The sequence below is a fragment of the Rana temporaria genome, chromosome 2 (genome assembly GCF_905171775.1).
Source record: "Rana temporaria chromosome 2, aRanTem1.1, whole genome shotgun sequence".
In the NCBI taxonomy this organism is placed as follows: domain Eukaryota; kingdom Metazoa; phylum Chordata; class Amphibia; order Anura; family Ranidae; genus Rana; species Rana temporaria.
Window position 1 is genome coordinate 241,094,500 of NC_053490.1, and position 26,091 is coordinate 241,120,590.

At 41.5% G+C, this 26,091-nt stretch overlaps 1 protein-coding gene across 1 annotated transcript in view; it reads right to left on the reverse strand.

The window, feature by feature from the left end:
• Window positions 1-296: 296 nt before the first annotated feature.
• Window positions 297-26,091, reverse strand: part of NCF1 (neutrophil cytosolic factor 1) — a 41,533-nt gene continuing 15,738 nt past the window's right edge. The window contains exons 3-11 of the mRNA XM_040336692.1: window positions 14,966-15,041; window positions 9,816-9,981; window positions 9,145-9,203; window positions 8,573-8,695; window positions 7,685-7,792; window positions 6,000-6,117; window positions 5,791-5,898; window positions 3,409-3,545; window positions 297-746 (exon numbers count right to left, since the gene is read on the reverse strand). Of these exons, the coding sequence (XP_040192626.1) occupies window positions 625-746; window positions 3,409-3,545; window positions 5,791-5,898; window positions 6,000-6,117; window positions 7,685-7,792; window positions 8,573-8,695; window positions 9,145-9,203; window positions 9,816-9,981; window positions 14,966-15,041 (1,017 nt within the window). The 3' untranslated portion in view covers window positions 297-624. The remainder of the gene's footprint in view (window positions 747-3,408; window positions 3,546-5,790; window positions 5,899-5,999; window positions 6,118-7,684; window positions 7,793-8,572; window positions 8,696-9,144; window positions 9,204-9,815; window positions 9,982-14,965; window positions 15,042-26,091) is intronic.

Genomic DNA, 26,091 nt, shown 5'->3' on the forward strand with positions numbered 1-26,091 from the left:
TTATTATAGCAAAAAGTACAAAATATTGTGGGTTTTTTTTTTCATTAATGTCGCTCTTTTTTTGTTTATGGTGCAAAAAAAAAAAAAAGCAGGGGTGATCAAATACCACCGAAAGAAAGCTCTATTTGTGGGGAAAAAAGGACATAAATTTTGTTTGGGTACAACATCGCATGACCGCGCAATAGTCAGTTAAAGCGACGCCAATGGCCTGGTCAGGAAGGGGGCAAATTCATTCCCGGACTGAAGTGGTTAAATGCACCTGGTGATCATGACAGGCTTAAAAGAAACAGGTACTGTACAGTGATTATTTATATATTTTAATATATTAGAACATACATCAAAACAGACCTTTTTCTGGACATCCAGATTCTATGCAGGGATAAACATGCTTCTGAATACTGAATAACACTTGAAAAGGCATAGCTTTTAATAAATGGAAATCTGTCCATTGTGAGAGGAGGTGGTTTTCACTGGCAACAAAGAAAGATTGTTGAGGTACACAGGTGTTAACTGAGCAACAACATGATATCTGAAAAAACAGTGTTGGAGAGTTGATGTTCCCTAAATGGAGGTAATAATATATCTACATATCATTAAATAAAGATTTAAGGTTTAAATACAGATTTAGGTCACGGTTTGAATCTTGAGCTTTGTGTTCTCTGTACAACGATCCAAAATGAGCTCTTTGCTTGGCCGTGCAGGAATGGCAGGTTGGGCCTTTGATTGGTCTTCCTCTTTTTCTTCATCTGTATTTGAAAATGCACATTGTTTACTACAACTAGGATAAATAGTCCAATAACATATCTGTCACAGAAATATGCTGCAAGTATTAGAGATTATAAATATGGGCATTCACTATATACAGTATGTCCTTAACACTGCTTATAGGACCTAAAGCATAACTCAAGAAGAATAGTGCCACTATATGCTGTTAAGTTATATCTCTGGCTGTGTCTGATTTGAGTATGCTTCCGCATTTTCTTCAGATCTCCTCTCTGAAGAAAATGCGGAAGCATTGAAACATGTCATCATCCTGAGCCCAGTCTGACGTCACTTCCTGACGCCGAGAGATGTGTGCGCTCCAGGCTGTAACGCTCGCCGCTGCAGGGTTAGTTCCGGCTTTGCGGTGTTCATCGAACTCTACCACGCCCCCCCCCAGTACGCCACAGACAGTATTTACACCGGAGGAGGTACATCACTGCAGGGGGCATCGGCTGACAAAGTGATTTCCACAGAGTGACCCCCACCACCCTCTCTATATGTGCATATTCACCACTGTATAGTGAGTACCCATTTGGCTGTTGTTTTCATGAATACATTTATTATTGTTTGACATACTGCACTTAGTATGCGCATTTTCTATTCTTTCTTGCCATTTCAGAGACCTGCTTCACTCTTTTTTTATTGAAATATTTCAAACAAGACATACAAACATTGAAAAGAGAGAGTGCCTTAGCAAAACACCAGGCCCCTCCTTGACCAACATGGCCAACAACATAGGCAATCTACCTAACATATGTATCTGACTGCTCCTACTATACTAGCAACCCGTTCCCCCAAGCCTCCCCCTCCCCCCAACAACCCAAAACTCAGTTCATTACCTCCCTCGGATAACAAACTACCAAGAAAATAAATAAGTACACAAGTCCGCTATCCACAATAGGCATTTGTGGCCACAAAGACAATAACATATTGATGTAAGTCTAACCCCAGCAGACCAAGCATTTTAACCAGGGAACTGACCAGTAATTATGAGTGCCCTCCCCAAACACGTCAGGCCAATACCCGCGAGCCCCTCAGGTCAGGTCCAGAGGTCAGCAGTTTATCTCAGGCCAGACAGCTGGCCGACCTAGCCCACAGTAATATTAGAATCATACCATGCCTGCCATACCCGGTCAAACTTCTTCTCACACCCCCTGGAGAGGTAGGTCGCCTTGTAGTAGGGCATCATGGAATTCACAAGCCCCTTCCAGAAAGCTATACTTGGGGAAGCAGGTGATTTCCATTTAAGTAAAATGGCCTTCCTCCCATAAAATAATAAAATATTTAACAGCGTCCTGAGGGCTCTGGAGGGGACCACCCCCTCCACCAGGCCCAAAAGACACACCTGCACTGACAAGGGAACGGGCACCTGTAAGATGTCTTCTATGCAAGAGGCCACCTCCCCCCAGAACACCTTTATCTGCGGGAACTCCCAGAAGATATGCTTGACCTGCTTCACTCTTAAAGTGCTGCCAACGGTGCATATGTCATCTTGAATTTTTCCACAGATACGGACTTCATTCCCTCACATACATGGGACTTTTATTTTTATTATTATTGTCAGTTACATTATTAACTTATTATTAATTTACCACTACTACATGTTTCACTGTGTACAAGTTACACATTTTATTTCTTATCAACTCTGTGTGGCAAGACTGGGCACAGATGATAGGAAATCTTTTATTCTACATTGTGACAGCCAAAAATAAATAACAATTTCGGGTTTACATCTACTTTAAGTGGATAATCTATGACATGACTTCAGATAGGATTGTGGGTCCTTTTATCTTTTGCGATACCATTAATGCGGAAAGGTATCTCACTATGCTGCATAATGAAATCTGGCCAGTTGTCAATACCTGGGAGAATATTGAAGAATTTTTATTGGAGATTTTTATGCAAGATGGTGCTCCTCCACATTTTGCTATTATTGTTCGTGAATGGCTGAATGAACATTTTCCTGGGAGATGGTTGGGTCGACGTGGTCCGGATGAGTGGCCAGCCCTGATTTAACACCCTGAAATTTTTTGCTTTGGGGTTGGTTGAAGCAGCAAGTTTTTATTTTACTCTACGAAACCAAAGATTTTGGAGCGACTACGAGAAGTTATTTCTGCCATCCCACAAGAGTTCCTGCGAAGCGGATTCAGAAGCTGCAGGCAATGCTGGTGTACATATCACATTTTACATAAAACTCCATGTTATGTGTGTTCTCATATTCATTTTTTGTAAAAATAATGATTAAAAAATTAATTATAAGATTTTTAAAATAAAGAGTTACTTTTCAATCACCCTGTATAAAAAATATATATATATATATATATATATATATATATATATATATATATATATATATATACACACACACACATATACACACACAGTATATATATATATATATATATATATATATATATATATATATATATACATACACACACACACACACGAGAGAGAGATCTATATTAATCTACAGTGTATATTTTGCACATAGGCACAACAAATGTATTTTCTCAGAAAGGTACAAAAGTACGACATGTATCTTTTGAATATTTCCCATTGAACTGCCTTTTTGATGTCATTGCTCATTCATAAACAAGACTGGACCATATATAAAATGTTTCCATTTTAAATTTCAGTACCTACCAATAGTCATAGCCTCCATAACCTCAATTGTAGACTGACGTGCTTTCAGATATTTTTTGCTGTTTTTCCTGTACGATTCCTGGCTGATTTCCTTACGTTTCAGTTTGTGGATGCTGTTAGCATTTGAAATTGTGCCTCTGTAGTTAAAAAACAAATAGTTTTATTACATTTAACATGTGTTAAATGTGTTTATGTAAATGTATTTTTGAAAATTCTGTATTATTTATATAAATGTACATAAATACATAACTTTACAGAAGGTATGGAAATATGTTTATAGTAAATATAAGAATATTTGGATATATAAAATGTTAACTAGACAGTAACATTTTAATAGAAAAGCTCATTATGTATTTTTCACTTATTTAATGTCAGATTATTCTTGTAAATCAAGTGTCTGAAGGCCCCTACACATGATCGGATATTCCGAGAACAATTGTTCGATGGACGTGTTTTGTTGGATAATCCGACAGTCTGTAATCTCCTTTGTTGCCGGAATTTCCGGATTTATCCAATAGAAGTCCAATCGTGTGTATGAGGTTTTAGACACGCTTTAGAGTTCCATCACACCTCCACAACAAAAATGTCAGTGTTTGCTACAGTATATATTATTGTACCTGTCAGAATTTGGACACACAGAGGTGGGCACTGAGGCCAGAGTGTCAATAGCGGACACTTCATCCTCAGTGCAGCTCAATAATGCTAAGACTGCTACAATTACAGTCTGAGCATTAACATGCTCCTCCTCATTCACTGCACTGCATCACGCAAGCAGGAGATTGCTGATCAGTTTTGTAGAGTGTGTGGTGCTTGATGGGGAACTCTAAGGCCTTGTACACACGATCAGTCCATCTGATGAAAATGGACCGAAGGCTGAAGTCTGATGGTCTGAGGTGCCAACACACCATCAGTTCAAAATCCGATCGAGTCCAACGCGGTGACATAAAACACAACGATGTGCTGAAAAAAACGAAGTTCAATGCTTCCAAGCATGCGTCGACTTGATTCTGAGTATGCGCGGGTTTTGAACCGATGCTTTTGTGCACTAACCATCGGTTTTGACCGACGGTGAGGCGTCCATCAGTCCGATTTTAAAGCAAGTTTTAAAACTTTGGTCTGAAGGACAAAAGTCTGATGGGGCATTCACACGGTAGGTTTGGACCGATGAAACTGAACTTCAGTCCGTTTTCATCAGTTTGGACTGATCGTGTGTACAAGGCCTGAGACTAGTTCCCCATCAGATCCACCTTCCATGTGATTGATAGCAAAATAGAGTGGGTGGATTTCATAGTGGCTATGGAATATGCCCACTAGCGTCTTCTGTCAGACACACAGGAGGAAGACCTGATGGGAAACGAAATGCGACGAAATGTTACCAGCACACCAAGGATTCCTCAAACGGGTCCAAAGATTTTCTTCGTGGTCACATACAAAGACAATGTTTCAGAGTCACACAGGGACTTTTTCGAACAGCCATCTTCAGGAACGTGTGCATTGGGAATATTCTGATTGGACCCGATGCCAAACTAGTCTCAGAGTCATCTATCATTCTCTGCCCACCCAACTCAATTCCATGACCAATGCACCTATTGGGAGTGCGGAGTCCAAAGGAGGAACTCTGAGGGACTAGTTCCCCATCAGGTCTACCTTGCTTGTTATTGACGGAGGACAGCAGTGGACAGATTTTATAGCTGCTATTAGACTTAATAGGCTCTGGAATCCACCCACTGCCGTTCACTGTCAATCACAAGCAAGGCAAATCTTTTGGGTATTTAGTCTCTCAGAGTTCTCCATCAGGCTCCGCTTACTGTCAGTGTGCCCTACATCAGTGGTTCTCAACCTCAGTCCTTAAGTACCCCCAATGGACCATGTTTTCAGGTTTTCTTTTACTTTGCACAGCTGCTTTAAATAACTATCAATGACATGGTTTTGATAAGAGCTATTTTATCTAAGGGAAGTTCCCAAAACATGGCCCGTTCGGGGTACTTGAGGACTGAGGTTGAAAACCACTGCCCTACATCACTGGTTGCTGGGATGCTGGCCACCTGAATCCTAGCAACCAATGATGCTAATAAACAAAACAGTAATAAAGTTCAAAACTCAACACTTTCCCCCTACTCCCTCTTGCCCCCACCCCAATACTCTGGCTTGTTTGTACACTGACTTTGAGATGGTTTTAATTACCTCCAGTTTAATTATATAACTGGGGGTAATTAATTTTGAATCTGTTTCAACTGCAATGACACGAGTAATAACTACATGAATCTGTCTGTCATATGTGTTTTAGCAGCTACCAAAACTGTCACAAGGCTTTCATGACATGTGTTTTATATAAAACTTTATAAAATACGATAGTTCCATTATTACTTGTCTTATTCTTACCTTCGGGGGGGCAATGCCTTTGTCTTCATTTGGCTTCTATCTCCAGAAACAGCATCCCCTGACTTCTGCAGATACATTGCAGGGAAGTAGCCAGTTACACTGCCCCTTCTGGAAAAAAAAAACAGACAGTTATAGAAGAATTTCAGAAATTCACAATTGATGAGTATTAACATTTTAATTAATTCCAACATTTGCTTGTCGGCTTATACCTGACAACCCACCAGCCATCAAGGAGTTTGTGAATGACTTCAACTGTCTCACCCTCCTTTACATCCAACTCATCCTCCATTTCTCCTGTGAAATCTTTTGTAGTAATATGCAATTCCCCTGTACACAAGAGCAAAATGTTAGCTTTGAAAAGCACGAATTGCACTGATAAATATAAATTAGAACTTTTTATTGGAAGTAAACATAATACCAAGTAACATTGAATGGTGATGTTAAAAAATGACTACTACACAAGACCTTTTTTTCACCTGAACTTATCTGTGTATTAGGAATAAAGGACAACTGAATCTTTGGTAGAAGTCCTTTAAAGCTGAAGTTTAGGTATGTTTTTTTTTTCTTGCATAGTTACAATCATTCAGCCTAGACGTTGGACCAATGTAAGTACTGTATGTATGTGCTGTATATGGCTGATCTCTTTGGAAGCTGAAAATCACTGTAGTAGGTATACCTACTACAGTTCTTGCCAATCGCTTTCAGGTCCTTCTGGGCTCTTGTACTACATGGTTGATGGTAGATCTAAAGGAGATTGTACGGTCAGTTTGTATAGTGCAGGGATATGCAATTAGCGGACCTCCAGCTGTTGCCAAACTACAAGTCCCATGAGGCATAGCGAGACTCTGACAGCATCAAGCATGACACCCAGAGGCAGAGGCATGATGGGACTTGTAGTTTGGCAACAGCTGGAGGTCCGCTAATTGCATATCCCTGGTATAGTGTATGGTTAAGCCTTTTGTAGACTAGTTTGAACCCCACTTACCAGAAACTCACTTTCTGGTGGCTTTCACTTGTTGCCTGAACTTACCTTCACATGAGCACAAGCTTCATTCTCACACTGTAGAAACCATGCCTTCATCTATAACCAGACTGTACAACAACCCAACCCATAAGCATAACTCACTTAAATTGTTCCCATACAATGGATATACAGTATCTCAAAAAAGTCAGTACACCCCCTCACATTTTTGTAAATATTTTATTATATCTCTTCATGTGACAACACTGAAGAAATTACACTTTGCTACAATGTAAAGTAGTGAGTGTACAGCTTGTATAACAGTGTACATTTTCTGTCCCCTCAAAATAACTAAACACACAGCCATTACATCTAAACTGCTGGCCAGGGGCGGACTGACCATTGAGGCACTCGGGCACTGCCCGAGGGCCCCATGCCACTAGGGGGCCCCATCAGGGTTGCCAGGCTCATTAAAACCAGGGACAGTATGTAAAAATCTGTGTTTTTTTTTACATCTGTCCCTGATATGTCCAAAACCGACATGCTTTTGATGTGAAAATCCTGAGATTTTAGCTGCCCCGCCTCTGTAATGCCTCCTGGCTTGGTGGCCATCTGTAAGCCCGGGGGCCCCATAATCTTCTATTGCCCGGGGGCCCCATGAGTTGTCAGTCCGCCCCTGCTGCTGGCAACAACAGTGAGTATAGGTGAACATTTATGAGATTTTCTTCAAACCTACAGGTAAGCTTTATTATAAGCTTACCGGTAGGATTCAAGTAGTGTTTATTACTGCTTTAATAGCAACCCGTGAGGTTTGCTTTGTAACCTTCACTAAGAAAAATAAACCAGAAATCTGATTTATTACTGTGGTAAGTAACTTACCTAGTTTGTCTTTTATATTATTAAATAAAGGAGGATACAGTTTTTCCTTGTTACCTTCATAGTTAGGATCTTGCTCTTCAGACTCATCTGGACTGTCAAGAGGCTCAAGATAAGCAGCTGGAACCCAGCCTCGTTTGTTCTTCATCTGGCAGAACCACCATCCTGGAGAAAAGAGAATATAATAAAGAATAGCCTTTTTATAAACAAGACAATGTTTGGACAAAAGGAAGAAATGTGTGAAGGGATTTTCAATCACCTGGTTCTTGCAGTTCCCCAAATATTAGGCAGTATTTTTTCTGCATTTTCAGTTTATGTATATATTAATATATTAATATTACAATCATTATTTTTTTATGCATAACTGGCAAAGTTAAAAAATGTTCTCGATTATGAATTAAAGACCAGCTAAACACAGTTCTACTACTTATGGAAAATGCAATATTCATAAAATCCTATAGCTCCAGTTTGTAAAAATAATGGTTTACACTGCTCTGCTTCTCACAGTAGGCCGCATGTGCTGAGTCTGGCCATATATAATAATGGATGTGTCTGGTGTGTAATCTGAATTTGATAGTAGAGCAACAATTTTTCTCCATAGCATGGTCCAACACATGTGCCCAATATTCTAGAAAAGCAGTAAGTGCTGGAAGTTAAGCAACTATCCTGACTCTCAGCAACCTGTAAAGTATAGTCTATTGTTCATACAAATTGGAGATATGAGGTTATCATTAATGATATTGTTGCAGCAGAAATCATGCTGGTGGGGTGTTTGGGCAGTGCCACTAAATGTGACCTTACCTTTTACAATCACATTAATTCTCACTTAACAGCTTAAAGCCCTGACAGCAGATGACTAGTAATTAAGTGAATGAATAGAATTATTGTGTTTCTGTAATGCAGTTCAGGAAATTAAATACAAATGTTCCTTAAAAAGTAAGTTACCATTCTCAGTCTTCTCTACCACATCAACCACATCACCATCTTTCACAGACAGCTCACTCTTAGAATTCTTTTCATAGTCTGCAATTACTCGATAGGACTGGAGGATAATAGGACCTGTTATATCTGTCAAAAAAAAAAAAAGAAAGTGGCTCAGGAACATTTGTCAAAACAAGAAATTACATTTACACATGTACACATGATTAATACAATGATTCTTTAAATAGCACCTATTGGTGGTCACATTTTCCAACATTTGTATTCGCCAAGAATAAGAGACTCGATTATGGCTGATGCAGAGCCTTAACTGAAGGGAAGCTACAAGAACCATCCAACTGCACAAGAACAGCCACTGCCAATATGGCATAATATGTACAGTATGTTAAAAGAAAAATGGTTCAGAATAAATGCTTTTATACAGGAAACAGAACCGAATATATCTTCCATTATACTTTCAGGAAAGAAACAAGAATTTTTCATTATACAATGTAAATTTGAAAGCATTCACAGGGTGAGGTTTCAATACTGTAAAAAAAACAAAAAACAAACAAAAGCCACCTCCAGATTTTCCTTACCTGACACATTTTTCTTTGTGGCTTCTTGCTTCAGCAAGAAAGTTTCAGGCTTTCGACCGCTGAACAAAACAAAATGAAAAAAGTATTAACATCTTCAGCATGCAGACAGCAAATAAAATGTAAAAGTTTCAGTGCAAAAAACAAAAAGTTGATGCAGTCAGAGGATGGCCACAATGCTGTAAACTGTGCCCTGGCCTTTATCAAATTATTTACCGTAGAGGAACCCTTGAAATAATTGTCAGGGCTTGGGGAACACTTACTAAAACCAATTAATTGGAGGGTCAGTGGGAAGAATGCCCCCTTACAGTGGTGGTCAGAATGGTATTCTTAGAGCTAGTTAAAGACATCATTGATATCATGCCATCGATACTGTCAAGTGACGTTGACCCTGGAATTATGCAGGCACCATTAGATTGTCAATTAGCCACAACTCAAGGAACCTTAGCATCCTCTAAACAAAGGATCCTAGTTGAGAATGGCTGCCCTATAGTGTGAACATACCCTATGATGGCTCATAAATATACCACACACAAGTTACCAAAATCAATTATGCTTAATGGAATACACACTAACAAAATAGCTGTCTGTTTTTAACTATAAGCATATAATATTATAAGCAGTACTGGCATAATTGTAGAATGTTTTGTATCATGTATATCAAACATACTCACTTATTGCTCGATGTGGGGTTTACATCATCAGATCTAACTTTGAAGAAGTTGATAATATGAGGACAACGGGAGATCTTAGAAGGAAGGTTGAGCAGAGACAGGCAGTAATCAGCCAGAGTGATCTGTCTGTTCTCTGTAGACCTCAGACCATCAAACCATTTTGGTGCTGAAAAACAATTATTTGCAAATTTTATTTTTAAGATTTAAACATAACTGATTTATGGCTTTCCTATTTTCCTCAGATCAAGTAAAAAAACTAAAGTTGATGCATACCTTGAGTAGATGCACTGTATATCATATACAATTGTCAATTTCTAAGAGAAGAAAGGGCGCCGATCACCAACCCAGCACATTAGTATGTAGATTAATGTGGCTCATCTAGCGTTGCTCCAGCCCCGCCTCTTTGACATGTTTCACCCTACTCACCGGGGCTTGGTCACAGCAAAGTGGGAAGATCTCAGCTTAGAGCGGCACTGCAAGTTTCAATTGTCAATTTCGGTTTTAAACAATACTTGTTTTCATCTTTTTTTTTTTATCCTTTGTTGAATCTTAGTGCTGTTGATGTCCTGTAGCCTGCCTCTTTGCAACCACGTTCTGTCTACAGTAATAACTGCATGGCAATCATCAAGAGAGGCATGCATAGAGTGCTGTCACCTATAATAGCAAGCGCCTGAACAAGGACTTTCATAGCAGTATCATTAGGTATTATTTTAATGAAAGTTAGAGATTTAAAAAAAAAAACAATAAATCTGACTTTTGAAATTATATGAACATGTCAAACCCTCTAAAATACTTTTCTTTAGTTTTCATAGGTAGGAAAAGGGGCAGAATTGCTCTCAGGTGCCCATTGTTTACTGTCTGTGTGGCCATTGAAGCTACATCTGACTTGATGAATAAAAGAAGATTTAAAATGAAAAGTAAAATGGGAAAGATGTCTTGGAATTACAATTCTTCGATCTTCAGAAACTGGTAAGCTGCAAAATATTACTTTTTTTTAATCTGAAATTGGTACACTTTTAAGCTGAATTCTAGTTTTAAATTGTATAACCCAGCACCCACCTTACCCCCGGAAGTCTCTCTCAGGTCTTTATTTTAAAAATTCCTGCACATAGCCTTTGCATGCAGTCTTCTGGCCAGTCAGGTGTGCCAGTGGGGTAAGGGGGCAAGCAGAGGTCTTGTAATGAAATCTAAGTGGCATTCAGTCCTAGAGTATTGTAGGCATAAGCTACATGATGATGGGCCACCCCAGGCGGTGCCAACAACCTACAGGAATTGGACAGGATGATATGAGGGTTGTTCTGCCTGAAGAAGAGTGGCAGTGCTGGACCAAGGAGGAAGTTGGGGATAGGATAGTCCTGGGGTGTGGAGAGGATAAGTACAGCTTCTGCATTTTTAGGCTTATACTGGGGGGGGGGGGGGGGGGGGGCAAAAAGTTGAACATTGAACTTGGAGTTCACTTTGAAGGTAATTTGTAACTGAGAGCAGTCTTAAGGTAGCCATAGCTGAGCTCTTCCATAAATACAAGCTGATCCAGTGGCTTCAGTACTTTCTGAGTCACTGACATGTATGCAGAACAGGAGTTCTGACTTCAACTTTTGCCTGCTTGTTCTGGGTTACTATAAGTTTTAAACCAGGTAACTAGCATTATAAATAATGAAGCCGGGCAACAAGCATTTTCAGAAGAATGACAGCAATGGCAAATCATATATTTCTCTCAATACACCATTAGTGCCTGCGGAGGTGGGATATTTGATAATTGGATAGGTTTCTGAATTAACTGAACCACATAAAAAGAGAAACCTAATATGTTAAGGTGTTACTAAACCCACAACAGTAAAATCAGTCTGTATATGCAGTAAAGCATGCTTGTTATAATTACTGTGGAACCTAAGGGGTTAATCCTCCATATTGTGTAAAAAGGCTGTTTAAACCTGTCTTCTCTGTTCCTCCCTTTCGTTTACTGTACACAATCAATCTGCTGATGGTACAGAGCCCTAGGAGGCACTCTGCACATGCTCAGTTTGGTGTGTATTGCTAAAGAGTTATTTTTTTCTTTTTTTCTTGGGAGGGTGCATGTGATCAGCACTGTCCAGACAGATAGTCAGGAGTCATGCAGCCTCATAGGACAGTCAGAGGAGAATAAAAACTCCTCCTACAAGCTTTAACCAGTGCTCGGCCAAACACTGATAGAAGTCACAAGATTGCTATATACTGCTGATGAGAAAAGGTATTTAGCAGTTTATATTTACAAAAATAATTGCATTTCCATGTTCTGTGTACTGTGGGAGAAGAGATATAGTGAATGCAGGCTCCTGGGTTTAGTACAGCAGTGTATAAAACCATACGCGTTTCATCTAGAATATGAAAATCCTGTTCAGCTGGTTTCAGCAGCTGCCTATTTTTCCTTTATTGCGGAGCAAGTTTTTTTTTTTGGCCTTTAAACTCATAACACTAAAATATCTTAACTGATCTTTCACTAATCACAGATGAAAGAGTAAAATTCAGGTGGCTTAATTGACCTGTTTCAGTTCTCTTTTTTCTGCTTCAGTATGTAAAAACTGCACAAATATAGTCCCTAGAAAATTGAAGCTATTATGCAATAACAACTTTTTTAAATTCATTTTTATAATTTGGTTTCTCAAATTGTCAAGGTTTAGCAAAGGCGCTTAAAGAGTTGTAGACATATTAATGCATTTTCTTTGTGATGTTTTTAAATATGTTGTTGCCTGGTTGTGGTAAGTATGCATGCCTTGCAGCTCTGAGTCTTGGGGTTTATTTGCCTCTAAAGATGCAGTCTTTACAGATTTTGTATGTTCTTCCCAAAAGGAAAACCAGGTTGGTTTCCTTTCAAAAATATAATGGTAGATACATTGGCCCAAATGTGGCATGGGTAAATGGTGAGCTTCTTTGAAGCTCATGTGAAGATTTTATAATCTTTGTAAAGCACTGCATAATTTGTCCCCTTGCTATAAAAATAAGGATAAAGGTCATACTTACCTGCTCTGTTGCAGTGGATTTGCACAGAGCAGCTCAGATCCTCCTTTTCTGTGATCCTCCCACTTGCTAAAGGTTTCATTGCATTTACTAGAGGACACAGGTCTGCTGTAGACCAATCACCTGCTTCTGCAAGTGGTACACTACCCAGTAAGTAGTGATCTAAAACAGAGACGTGCCCTCCAATAAACAAGGCAAAATTATTATTTGCCACTAGTCTATTGCACAATTCCTTCTGTTTTAATATACTGTACAAGTGTCGAATGAACTAGGAACGAAAATCTTTGAATTGTGCTGTGTTGTAGAGGTTGTCATATGTACTGCAACATATAGGAGAATATTAGATCTGGGGTTGGTTTTGCCTTGTTCACATTAACATTTTATATACATTCTATGATACTAACTCAAATACATTTTTTAGAACACAGCTAAAAATATGTTATTGAAAGGACAACTATATACATTTTAAATGAATGTATGAAAAGGCAAATATATTTTTGTTTTGGATAAATTAGGGAAGGGTTAGAGCCTCTAAGTTTTTATTAGTCTCTGTGTCCTCACAACAGAAATTCATCCTCCCTATTTCTCCTGGTGACCAATGCCACCAAGAGAGAAAGTGAGGGGAAATCCAAACAAACATTCTGTGAGGGGAAAACTGAGAACCTGCTCGGTAACTTTTCCCCCCTACACGCGGCCATTTTTCCCGACAGGAAAACTGCCATGAGAGCTTTGGTTGGGAAACCCGACCGTGTGTATGCTCCACCGCAGTGTTTCCCACAGGAAAACTGCCATGAGAGCTTTGGTTGGGAAATCTGACAGTGTGTATGCTCCACCGCAGTGTTTCCCACAGGGAAACTGCCAGCTTAAAAAACGCCGGGAATCCCGGCGGTTTACCTGTCGGGAAAACTGCAATGGAGCATACACACGGCCGGTTTTTCCAGGCGAAAAGCTGTCATGGCAGTTTTCCCGATGGGAAAACCGGTCGTGTGTACGAGGCATAACTTTGTTACGGTTTTAAAATTAGTGACAAGTAAAGCAGCCTTGTCCAAGAGTATATCCAAGACCTTAAATACAGTAAATCTGTTATCCTGGAGTAGGATTGGATGGCTCCAATTTGTAGAAGTCCTACATTGCCCATTGAAATAACAGACCTCTGTATTTAAAGGGGTTGTAAAGGCAGAAGTTTTTTTTTTATCTTATTGCATTCTATGCATTAAGATAAAAAGTCTTCTCTGTGCATCAGCCCCCCTCGGCCCCCCTAAGGCCGGGTACTAACGAGCAAACATGTACGATGAAACCGGTCCGTCGGACCGTTTTCACCGTACATGTCTGCCCGAGGGCTTCTGTACGATGGCTGTACTAACCTTCGTACAGAAGTCGGCGCGTAAACAATGTCGATGACGCGGCGATGACACGGCGACGTGGGCGGGCCTGCCATTTAAATGCTTCCACGCATGCGTCGAACTCATTCGACGCATGCGAGGGACGGCGGGCGCTCAGACATGTACGGTAGGTCTGTACTGACGACCGTACATGTCCGAGCGGGCAGGATTCCAGCGGACGGTTTTAAAACATGTCCAGGAATATTTGTCTGCTGGGAAAAGGCCCGGCGGGCAAATGTTTGCTGGAAATCTGCCCGCTCGTGCCTACACACGACCAAACATGTATGCTGAAACTGGTCCCCGGACCAGTTTCAGCATACATGTTTGGTCGTGTGTACGGGGCCTAACACTTACCTGAGGTCCCTCTCTGTCCAGCAATGTCCACGAGTGTCTCAGCCGTCTGAGATTCTCCTCCCTGATTGGCTGAGACACACCAGCGGCACCATTGGCTATCGCTGCTGTCAATCAAAGTCAGCTAGCCAATCAGGGGAGAGAGGGGTGGGCCGAGTCATGTCTGAATGGACACAGGGAGCTGTGACATAGCTCGGGTGCCCCCATAGCAAGCTGCTTGCTGTGAGGGCACTGGAAAGGAGGGAGGGGCCAGATCACAGAAGTGGAAGGATCACAGAAAAGGAGGATCTGGGCTGCTCTGTGCAAATCCACTGCAACAGAGCAGGTAAGTATGACATGTTTGTTATTTTTATAGGAAAAACAAAACAAGTCTTTACAATCACACTAATATAGCAATTATACACATTTTTATAAACTGATTACCTGGCAGATGAGGTATAGTTCTGTGTTCTTTGTCAATATCTCCAGACTCAATAGGAAACATTTCTTTAAGTGCTTTCTACAAATAGAGTACATAAAGGTAATAAGAATATGACAGTAAAAAACCCAACCAGCACCATAACCACATGTATAACTAAAGACAAAGAGTGGAAAGGCATTCGATTCCTTCAGTTGTTATTGGTGTCTGTGCTCTCGTTAAGGAGATTCGCCCTCTATTTGTTTTTTGTTTTTTTAGTTTTGGATAGCATGGGTATGTGTTCCCACTCTTTATTGTTTCCTTTGTCTCCCTTGCAGAGATTTCCCATAATTTCCTGTATGATGTTTGATGTGTATCAGACAGAAAAGAAAGTGGGGGCAAGTCTACACTTTTTTTAGTAGAGTGGAGGAGCATTAGAACCCCATTCAAGTTTAATTTGCCCCTTTGTCCTTATTGGGGGGGTCCTCTCACTTATGGTTGAGGTAACAGGTATCAGACATACAGAAAACATATCTCTCTAAAGGGACACTGACAGAAAAAAAAGGTTCTAACACTTCCACCACTGTATTGAAGACGAAACCAAAAATATGTTTTACTTCAGGTGAGCTTTATGGTTAATTCAAAAAGTGAGTTTTCACTGTGCTGTGTTGGGTTTAGCTTGGCATGTTCTGGTCTTAACCGACACAGGCTATAGATGGCCATACATTTTAGTATCTGATTTTAAAAATCACCAACAACTATGTAATTGTAGGGGCCAGGGCCTACTTCATTAAACTTACCTCACCCTCGTTCTTAGCTCTGACACTTCACAGTTGTTGTTATAACAATAATTGGGTTGCAATACATGGGGTCAGCTTAAAGCCAATGGCAGGAAACATGTACAGGCAATCTCCAAGTTACAAACATTCGACATATGACTCATAATTACAAACAGAGGGAGACAATAGGAAGTGAGAGGAAATCTACCCCTAGGAAAGGGAAATTCACTACTGTAAGGCCCCGTACACACGACCGGATCTGTCCGCTGATATTTGTCCGACGGACAGTTCCAGAGGACAGATCCGGTCTTGTGTAGGCCCGACCGGACAATTGTCCGGCGGATCAGACAGTTTCCAGCGGATCAAAATTTCTTAGCATGCTAAGAAATCTATCCGCTGGAAACCTGTCCGTCGGACGTGTTCGGTCGTCTGTACAGACTCACCGGACACGTCCGACCGACCGCCATCCCTCGCATGCATCGTACTGATTCGACGCATGCGTGGAAGCTTTGAACTTCAAGGCCACCCACGTCGCAGCGTCTTCGTCGCGGCCACGCCCCGCGTATTGTTTACGTGCGGATTTCTGTCTGATGGTGTGTACAACCATCAGACAGAAATCTCCGGGCGGACATGTCCGCTGAAAACGGTCCGGCGGACCTTTTTCAGCGGATTGTCCGTCCGTGTGTACGGGGCCTAAGAGTTATCATAGGGAAAAAAGTTGTCTCCATTGAAGCTTTATCACTGAGGCTTGTTTCCACAACGACCTAAAATTTTCAAAATCCAATTGTCACAGGGACAAAAAGTGAGGTGAAATCTTCTGAACTGGGGCACAGACAGCAAAACAAACATTACAGGGGTGTTAACCCTTCCCTATGTTATCTACCCAAAACGGTAAAAAACAGCAAACAAGAAGAGATAGACTTTAAAAAAAAAAGAAAAAAAATGATAAAGAGAGGAACTAATTTATAATATTATACAGATATGTCAGAATACTAGAATATTTAGGATAGTGTAATATTACAATCTTTAGTTATTTACAATTGAATTGCACACTTTTTAATTTTATGTATAATATTGTACGAGCTGTATATGTTCCCCAATCATTACATTTTTTACGTATGATTTGGGTAGGGCTCCAACACAGGTGGATATTCTACATTAAAGTGGAGTTCCAGTCTGAGTGAAAAAAAATTTAAAGTCAGCAGCTACAAATACTGTAGCTGCTGACTTTTAATAGAAGGACACTTGGGCTTAATGTACATGGGATGTTTTTACAACCTTTCCTGAATGATTTAACTTGACAGAAGATAGTAACCCACGTTTAAGACGTCTGTTTTGCCGCATTTACACGCCGCGTTTTTTTTTTAAATGGCCAAAAACTAAAAACGTCTGTAAACGAAATGCGACTAAAAGTGAGTTACCACGTTTAGAAGCATTTGGCGCTTGAAATGCCTCTAAACTCAACTTCTGAACCCATTTTTTGTGTTCCAAAAAAAGCCTCTAAACTCAACTGCCTAGAAACTACTGTAAACGACCCTGTGTACATGTACTGATAAGATATCATAGAGGAAAGTTCAGCAGCAGTTGAAAAAAAAATGCCCAACTGCTCCTTAATGCCCATTTACCAGCAGCAGTGTACATGAGGCCTTACCTGTCCAGGGAGCCCGTGATGTCGGCACCCGAAGCCGACCTGTTCATCGACTCCTGGTGCAGGCGCCGACATCCTTACTAAAGGAAACAGGAAGTGGAGCCTACTCAACTTCTACTGCACATGTGTGAGTCACAGGGAGCTTTCTGAATGGTCCCGTCGACTCTGGGACACACACACACACACACACACACACACACACACAGGTCCCAGAAGGCAATGGGGGGGGGGGGGGAGGGCATAAAAAAAATGCAGGAGTGACACGGCGTCATGAGATAGAATTTCAGAAAAAAATAATATACCAAAAAGGTATGAAGAAAAATAAAAATATACAAAAACGAGGGGGGTGAGGTGGCTTTTTTAAAAAGAGTTCAATTTGTGCCTGAAACGTCGTTTTAATATCCTTTTCCTTTTTTGTTTCCTCTCTCCCTCTTGCCCTCTTATTTTTCTTTTGTGTTTAAGTATAGTGCCTTTCGATATTTGGTTGAATACCCCAATGCAGAGGGGATTTATTTTAGCCACTGCACCTTTTTACCTTTATTGGAACTGGAATATAGTTTGTACCCTGTTTTGGGGTTCAATCACCCTATCATTGTCATTGTTTTAGAATTTCTATGCAGGCACTTTTTGTCCTTTGCTAATTAGAATGTCTTGTGTTTTCTTTGTTTTATCTAGAAAAACTATTATCAATAAAAACTGTAAATTCTCAACAAAAAAAAAGCAAAAATCACACAGAATGCAAAAACTGAATAAACAAAGCAGGCGATCACCAATGCACCTGTCTGACACTCAGAACAAAACAGATAAATACAGAAGCATGGGCTATTTGTGTTTTAGAGGTTTTATAGCGCATACCCATGGGAATTTCACATATGCCTGAGTAGCTTTGTTCTGTAGTGTGCTTAGCTTGTTCAGTTGGGAGATTACATAGACTATTTTGAAGATGACTCCCACATAGATACAGAAGTGGCCAAAAAACTGATGTAAACAGATAATGTTTATTTTACATCCGTTTGCCTGTACATAATTTTTTTAGGATTACCTTTAAATAATAAAAAAACCCATGTATTACTAAGAAATATTAATAAAACACTAACAGCGCTAAAAAAAGCCTTTAAATATGGCTCATGAGTCAAACACCCATAATCTGCAGATATCAAATAGATTGAATAAAATTGAGACTATGGGTATGAACTAAAGAAAGTCCTAAATAAGTGATTATCACTCAAAAGTTTCACAATCCCAAAAGTCCAATTTAAAGGTCAGTCCAAATTGACTCCTCAGATGCTCATTAACTCAATACTGGTGGAATTCTCAGGGTATAGGCACTGATCTCCTCAAATGCTGCAAGGATCTCTCTGCGATATTCCCCCTATAGTATTGTACTCACCAGATTGTAGAAATTCTGGGCATTGAATGAAACCTCTCAATATACGACCAATCTCAGCACTCCTCCTCTGGTGTATGGTGATGGTGTTCATATGCTGTGAAGTATGTAGCTCAGCAGACATGCAGGGAAGAAAAGGAGACTGCACATAGTGTAAAAAACATTTTTTATTTAAGTATTACACCCCTGCTACCCGCTCATGCTTACACAGTTAAAAGAATAAAATGCTTGTCATATGGGCTGCTGCCTCTGCTCACTCAGAAATATGGCTTGAAACTTTTCACCACAGTATCCCCTCCGTGAGTCCCGGGTAGAAGCTCGCTGCCTCACAAGCTTGATTGTCGTGTAGCCACGCCCTGATGTGTTTCGTGATAGGTCCACGTCTTCACAAAGATCTCTCGAAACCTATCACGAAACGTGTCAGGGCGTGGCTACAGGACAATCAAGCTTGTGAGGCAGCGAGCTTCTACCTGGGACTCACGGAGGGGATACTGTGGTGACAAGTTTCAAGCCATATTTCTGAGTGAGCAGAGGCAGCAGCCCATATGACAAGCATTTTATTATTTTAACTGTGTAAGCATGAGCGGGTAGCAGGGGTGTAATACTTAAATAAAAAAATGCTGAGCTACATACTTCACAGCATATGAACACCATCACCATACACCAGAGGAGGAGTGCTGAGATTGGTCGTATTGAGAGGTTTCATTCAATGCCCAGAATTTCTACAATCTGGTGAGTACAATACTATAGGGGGAATATCGCAGAGAGATCCTTGCAGCATTTGAGGAGATCAGTGCCTATACCCTGAGAATTCCACCAGTATTGAGTTAATGAGCATCTGAGGAGTCAATTTGGACTGACCTTTAAATTGGACTTTTGGGATTGTGAAACTTTTGAGTGATAATCACTTATTTAGGACTTTCTTTAGTTCATACCCATAGTCTCAATTGTATTCAATCTATTTGATATCTGCAGATTATGGGTGTTTGACTCATGAGCCATATTTAAAGGCTTTTTTTAGCGCTGTTAGTGTTTTATTAATATTTCTTAGTAATACATGTTTTTTTTTAGTACTTCTTTGTTATAATAGCTGCTTTTCACTGCGTTAAACCTTTTACATTATACCATTGAGCGCTTGGATCAGAATAATCCGTTGACTATTTCTGATATATTTTTTTCAATACCTTTAAATAATGTGTTCAAAAGATGCATAGGGGCTGATTTACTAAAGGCAAAAAGACTGCACTTTGAAAAGTGCAGTTGCACTCGGCAAGTGCAGTTGTTCCAGAGCTTAGTAAATGAGGTAAAGCTTCACTTTGGATACTATTTGCAATCACATGCAAGAAAAATAAAACAGCATTTTTGCTTGCACATGATTGGATGATGAAAGTCAGCAAAGCTTCTGCTCATTTATTAAGCTCTGGAACTATTACTCTTGCAGAGTGAAACAGCAGCAGCAGAACTGGGAGTATGCAATCAAAAACCAGCTGCCAAATGAAAAAATCATCAAGACTCTTGATGAAATAAAACTCTTGGTGCACTTCGTAGGTGAGGCAGCTAAAGACCTAATTTGATGGTCCTCTAGAGCAGTGGTCATCAACCCTGTCCTGCAGGGCCCACTAACAGGCCAGGTTTTATGTATTACCTTGGGGAGATGCAGTCTAGAATACTGCAATTACTGAGGAGCAAATGATATAAGCTGTGATGTATTTCAGTTATCTTGCAAACCTGGCCTGTTAGTGGGCCCTGCAGGACAAGGTTGATGACCACTGCTCTAGAGCCATGCTCAGCTCAGTCACAGCCAAAAGATCATTGTGGCTTAAACCCTGGGCGGCTGACCCATCCTCAAAGCAGAATTGCTGTAAACTGCCTTTTGATGGGAAGGTTGTGTTTGGCCAATAACTGGAGACTGCCATCTACAGCGTTACAGGAGAGAAATCAGGTCTTCTGCCCCAAGATCAAAGGTCCAGATGCCACAGGAGGGAACCATTCAGAGAAGGGCCAAACAGGTTCCGGGATTTGGAAGGCTTTTGCCTCCACCCAGGACGCAGTTGGATTTAGTCCACAGTGGAGCAAGGCCATTATTGGCTGTTCAAACAGCAGCCTCTAGAAAGACCTCAAGAGGCTGGATCTATTTATCCGGATAGAGAGACCCAAGATGGAGTCTCTCCGTACCATATTCCAGGTTTTTCAACCCCAGGAGACTGGAGGATTTCAGTGCACTTGCAGGATGCCTACTAGCATATCCTGATCCTTCAGTCATACCAGCAGTTCTTCAGATTTGCATTGGGGGGACAGGCATTACCAGACACAGAATATGGTCTACCTAGGGGTCCAATTCACTACTCAGGCGGCCACAGTTTGCCACTTCAGAAACTCCCCAAAATCAGGGAGAAGTTCCAACAGGCATTGGCTGCACCAGAGATGTCAGCATTCCAGTGCATGAGTCTTCTCGGGACGATGGCATCATGTATCCCAAGGATCCCCTGGGCTCACTGGAAACTCAGAGTTTTCCAACAAGGCTTCCTGATGCAGTGGAAGAGAGTTAGTTTAGCCCAGCCAATCAGGATCACCAACCAGATGCGCCAAAGTCTCTGGTGGTAGACGAAACAAGAAACGCTTAACAGCATCGTCCATTAGGGCCGCAGCCATGGATCAGTGTTACCACAGATGCCATCGCAGCAGCACCTGCGAACAACTCAAGATCCAGGGCAGAGGGGAATATCCCACTCAGGGCCTAGTTTTCAATATTCTGGAACTTCGAGCAGCATTCATGACTCACGTACAGGGGTCGCCCAGTCCTGCGCCGTCTGGACAACTCAACAGGCGTGTCCTACATACAGCGACAAGGGGGGACACACAGCCAATCCCTCTTGAAAGAGGTGGAACAGATGATGACATTGGCACAACAATATCTCATATACATCTTTTCAGGTTGTCAGAACCTGGAAGCAGAGCACCTATCCAGACAATTCAAGGATCCCAACGAATGGTTCCCTCACCCCAAAGTGTTCAAACAGATCATCCAGGAGTGGGGGTGTCCAGAACTGTCTCTTTTTGACTCATCAACCAACTGCAAGGTGGGCCGGTTCCTCTGACGCTACCTTCATCCATTAGCAGAGGGGACGGATGCCTTGACCATGGGTGTCCACTGAAACTTTTTCAGGGGGGGGGGGGGCGCTTCGGGAGCGGCGATACACAGTCACATTTAACGCGGCCAGCTGGCAGTGTGAAATAGCTCTTGAGATAATTCAGCTTCACTCCATGCCCATATAAATATAGCCTAGAGAATGTACAGACCCCCCTTCAGCACAGATGGACCCCCCTTCAGCACAGACCCCTCCATTCAGCACAGATGGACCCCCCTTCAGCACAGACCCCCCCCCATTCTGCACAGACCCCTCCATTCAGCACAGACGGACCCCCCCTTCAGCACAGACTCCCCCCCATTCTGCACAGACCCCCCCATTCTGCACAGACCCCTCCATTCAGCACAGATGGACCCCCCCTTCTGCACAGACCCCCCCATTCCACACAGGCCCCTTCATTCAGCACAGACCCCCCCTTCAGCACAGATGAACCCCGTTTAAGCACAGACCGCCCGTTGAGCACAGATGGACTCCCCCTTCAGCACATACCCCCCTTCAGACAGCCCACTGCCGCAAGACTCTTCAACACCTTCTCGATTTTCTAGGGGGGGTCAATTGCCCCCCCTTGCCCTATGGAGCGGACGCCCATGGCCTTGACCCATCCTTGGGTTGCGCAAATAGCATATGCCTTCCCTCCAATTTCTTTAATCCTAACATTTCTGAGGAGATCGTTGACAGTCATCGCAGAATTACCCTAATGGCCTCGCAGACCATGATTCTCTCTGGCAATGGATCTCAGCGTGTGCCCACGATCACTCTGCCGGTGACTCCTCATCTACTGTCGCAAGGAGATATCCTACATTCGCAACCATCACGACTGGCCTTAGCGGCCTGGAGATTGAAAGTCAGGGGTTATGATGTTCTCCAGAGGTTACTAGAACTTTAGAAAGTGGTCAACCAATGCCAACTTAGACTACGCCCTCCCAAGAGAAATAGGTTCCCTTAACCTCCCTGGCGGTATGATTATTTCAGATTTTAGGTGCTGAAAGTGGTACCATTATTTTGCAAGGAAATTTGGCGTTTTATACTGTAGGCCTGTAATTCTTAGGAATAACTCACTTAAATCTGACCAAACAAGAGTCTAGTAGGCATCCTGGGTATGAACAAGTTTGAAAAACACAATTATAAAATATAATATAATAAATAAATATAAATAATTATAACAAATAATAATGTAATTATAATAAAAATTATTCAATAATGTAATCAACTCAAAATCACTGAAATTTACTTAGTTGCAGAATTGTGGCTGTCATTACTTTTATTTTTTTATGACGAATTTCCCCACAAATCGCGATCGCTCAATTCTGCAAGTTATTATAATTTATTATCGCTGTTTTCTAGCTGCTCTAAAACCACTTTTGACATAAAGGGACACTTTTGGTTGCTATGGACAATCTACAGTTTGAAGGCAGAAAGAACAGTTTTTATTTTATAAAAGTACTTGTAGGGCACTGGGCAGACCACTAGGGACAAAAAGGGTGTGTATTTTTTACATACAGTACTGTAATCTATAAGATTACAGTATACTGTATGTAATGTGTTTGTTTACTTTTTTGAATTTGGCGCCGTTCTCCGCCCCCGTGTGTCGTAATGTCGCAGGGAAAGGAGATCGGCGGCACAGGGGGACACTGTGTGAATCGAGCGAGGACCCGATCGCTCACACAGCGCGGCTGCATCGCTGGATCCAGGGACAAGGTAAGTAACTTTGTCTCTGGCTGCAGAGAGGCGAGCCTGAGTCTGGCTCGGGGATACCGCTCTTGGTATAAAAATCTTACCCCGAGCCAGACTCGGGAATACCGCCAAGAGGGTTAATGGGATCTGGCATTAGTCCTCAATTTTCTAGCAAACCCTCCTTGTGTTCATACAGAAGACTGGGATAGCACCCTAAAAACGGCTTTCCTAATAGCCATAACTTCAGGGGCAAGGGTATCAGAACTCCAAGAATTGGGGGCAGCCAAACCTTATTCCATGCTCTTCCCAGACAGGGTTATGCTGAGACCACTGGATCACTTTGTCCCAAAAGTGGCATTGATATTTCATCTCTTCAATGAATGGGTGCTTCCAGCCCTCTCAGCGGAATCAGATGCTGATCTGCATGAGTTGGACATTCCAAAAGTCCTCAAATCTCCAGGCTACTTCTACATTCAGACATTCTGACAGACTTTTCATCATACCTGCCGGAAAATTTAAAGGGAAAGAGGCCTCGGCCAGAACCATCTCAGCTGGGATAGTAAAAACTATTCACCGGGCAAATAGAGCGGCCAGGAATTATCCTCCAGAGGTGGTTAGAGCTCACTCAACCAGGGCGATGTCTTCTTGGATGGCACGGGCAGGAGTGTCTCTGGAGACAGTCTGCTAAGCGACTAGCTGGTCATTACATTATACGCTCTTAAAACACTGAAGGGTGGATCCAGCAGCTCTTACTACCGCAGAGTTTGGAAAATTATCCAAGCTTCTATGTCAAATAAAGACTACATTTTCAGCATTAAACCCTCCCTCACAAAAGCTCATTATGTATCATATGTATGCTGCCATGTTGGCGTCATGAAAATGGAAAATTGTATCAAATACTTACCGTAATTTTCCTTTCCTGATGCCAATACATGGCAGCATACGAACCCTCCCTCTGATCTTTGTGCTTTATACAGAGAATGGGGAAGGTCAGTCAGACTTTTATACAGCTGTGGGTGGATATAGGGGAGGATCTATATCATATGTAGATATGAAAAACCCCTGGGAAAGATGTTGGCTGTGACAGCAGTGTGCGTGGACCGCTGCAACAGCTTTGTTTTAGGCCTTGTATACACGACCAGACATGTCCGATGAAAACGGTCTGCGGACCGTTTTCATCGGACATGTCTGCTGGGGGATTTTGGTCTGATGTGTGTACACACCATCAGACCAAATTCCCCGCGGACAGAATACGCAGTGACGTGGCGGCGACGATGACGCGGTGACGTGCGTGACCCAGGAAGTTCAATGCTTCCACGCATGCGTGGAATCACTTTGACGCATGCGAGGGATTTCGGCCTAGCGGACATGTCCGATGAGTCGTACTAACCATCGGACATGTCCGACGGACAGGCTTCCAGCGGACATGTTTCTTAGCATGCTAAGAAACTTTTGTCCGCTGGAAACCTGTCCGCTAGGCCGGAAAACTGTCCGGTCGGCCCTACACACGGTCGGACATGTCCGCGGAAACTGGTCCGTGGAACAGTTTCAGCGGACATGTTCGGTCGTGTGTACGAGGCCTGAAGGTAAGTATTTCATCATGTCTTGCAGGTTATTTTTTTTGTGAATTTGTTTTCAGAGGTTTACAACCTCTTTAATAAGGGTTTAAAAGAAATATTCAGCAAAACAGTCTGAAGACTAAAATTAAGCTTTTGTTGTGCTTATACAACAAAGTTATTGCCAAATCAATAAGCCTATATCTGAAAAAATGTTTATCTGGCCCAAGTATTGTAAACAGAGGAGTTGAAGGGGGTTAATTTACCCATTGTAAATGCAGTACACAGCTATACTGAAGCGATTCCGAAATTGACTTTATAAATTAATAATAATGCGACCTGACACAACCTTATTATAGCAGTGGCAAGCCTCCATCCCTGATATATGTTGAACAAAAAGAGAGACAAATGCAACTTTGTATGAGGCATGTCACTGAATGGATACCTTGTTCATATTATTCATTAAAATTGTTTATTAATTACAAATCACATTATAAAAAGTGTAAATTTGTGATATATGACACAATTTACTATGATACACTTGTATGAGTATACAGTTATTATACAAAATAAAATACAACATGGTTAGTAATACAGTTACATAAAAACACTCATCCATTCATAAAAGTTTAAAAACATAAGCAACTGCTCATGGTGAGCCAAACTTGTCTGGGCATCAGTTTGATGTATACTCGACGCACGTTTCATTGCTCATGCCAATCAGGAGTAAAATGCTGTCCAAGGGAATGCAAGGGACAGGGATGATGATCTCCCCTGGGACCGAGGTGAGAAAACCTATCCAGACCAGAAACAGCAGCCAGGTGAGGACCAGGCGACCATATGCTCATGTAACGTTATTACTAGCCATGTTGTATTTTATTTTGTATAATCACTTTATACTCATACAAGTGTAGTGAATCATAGTAAATTGTGTCCTGTATCACAGATTGACACGTTTT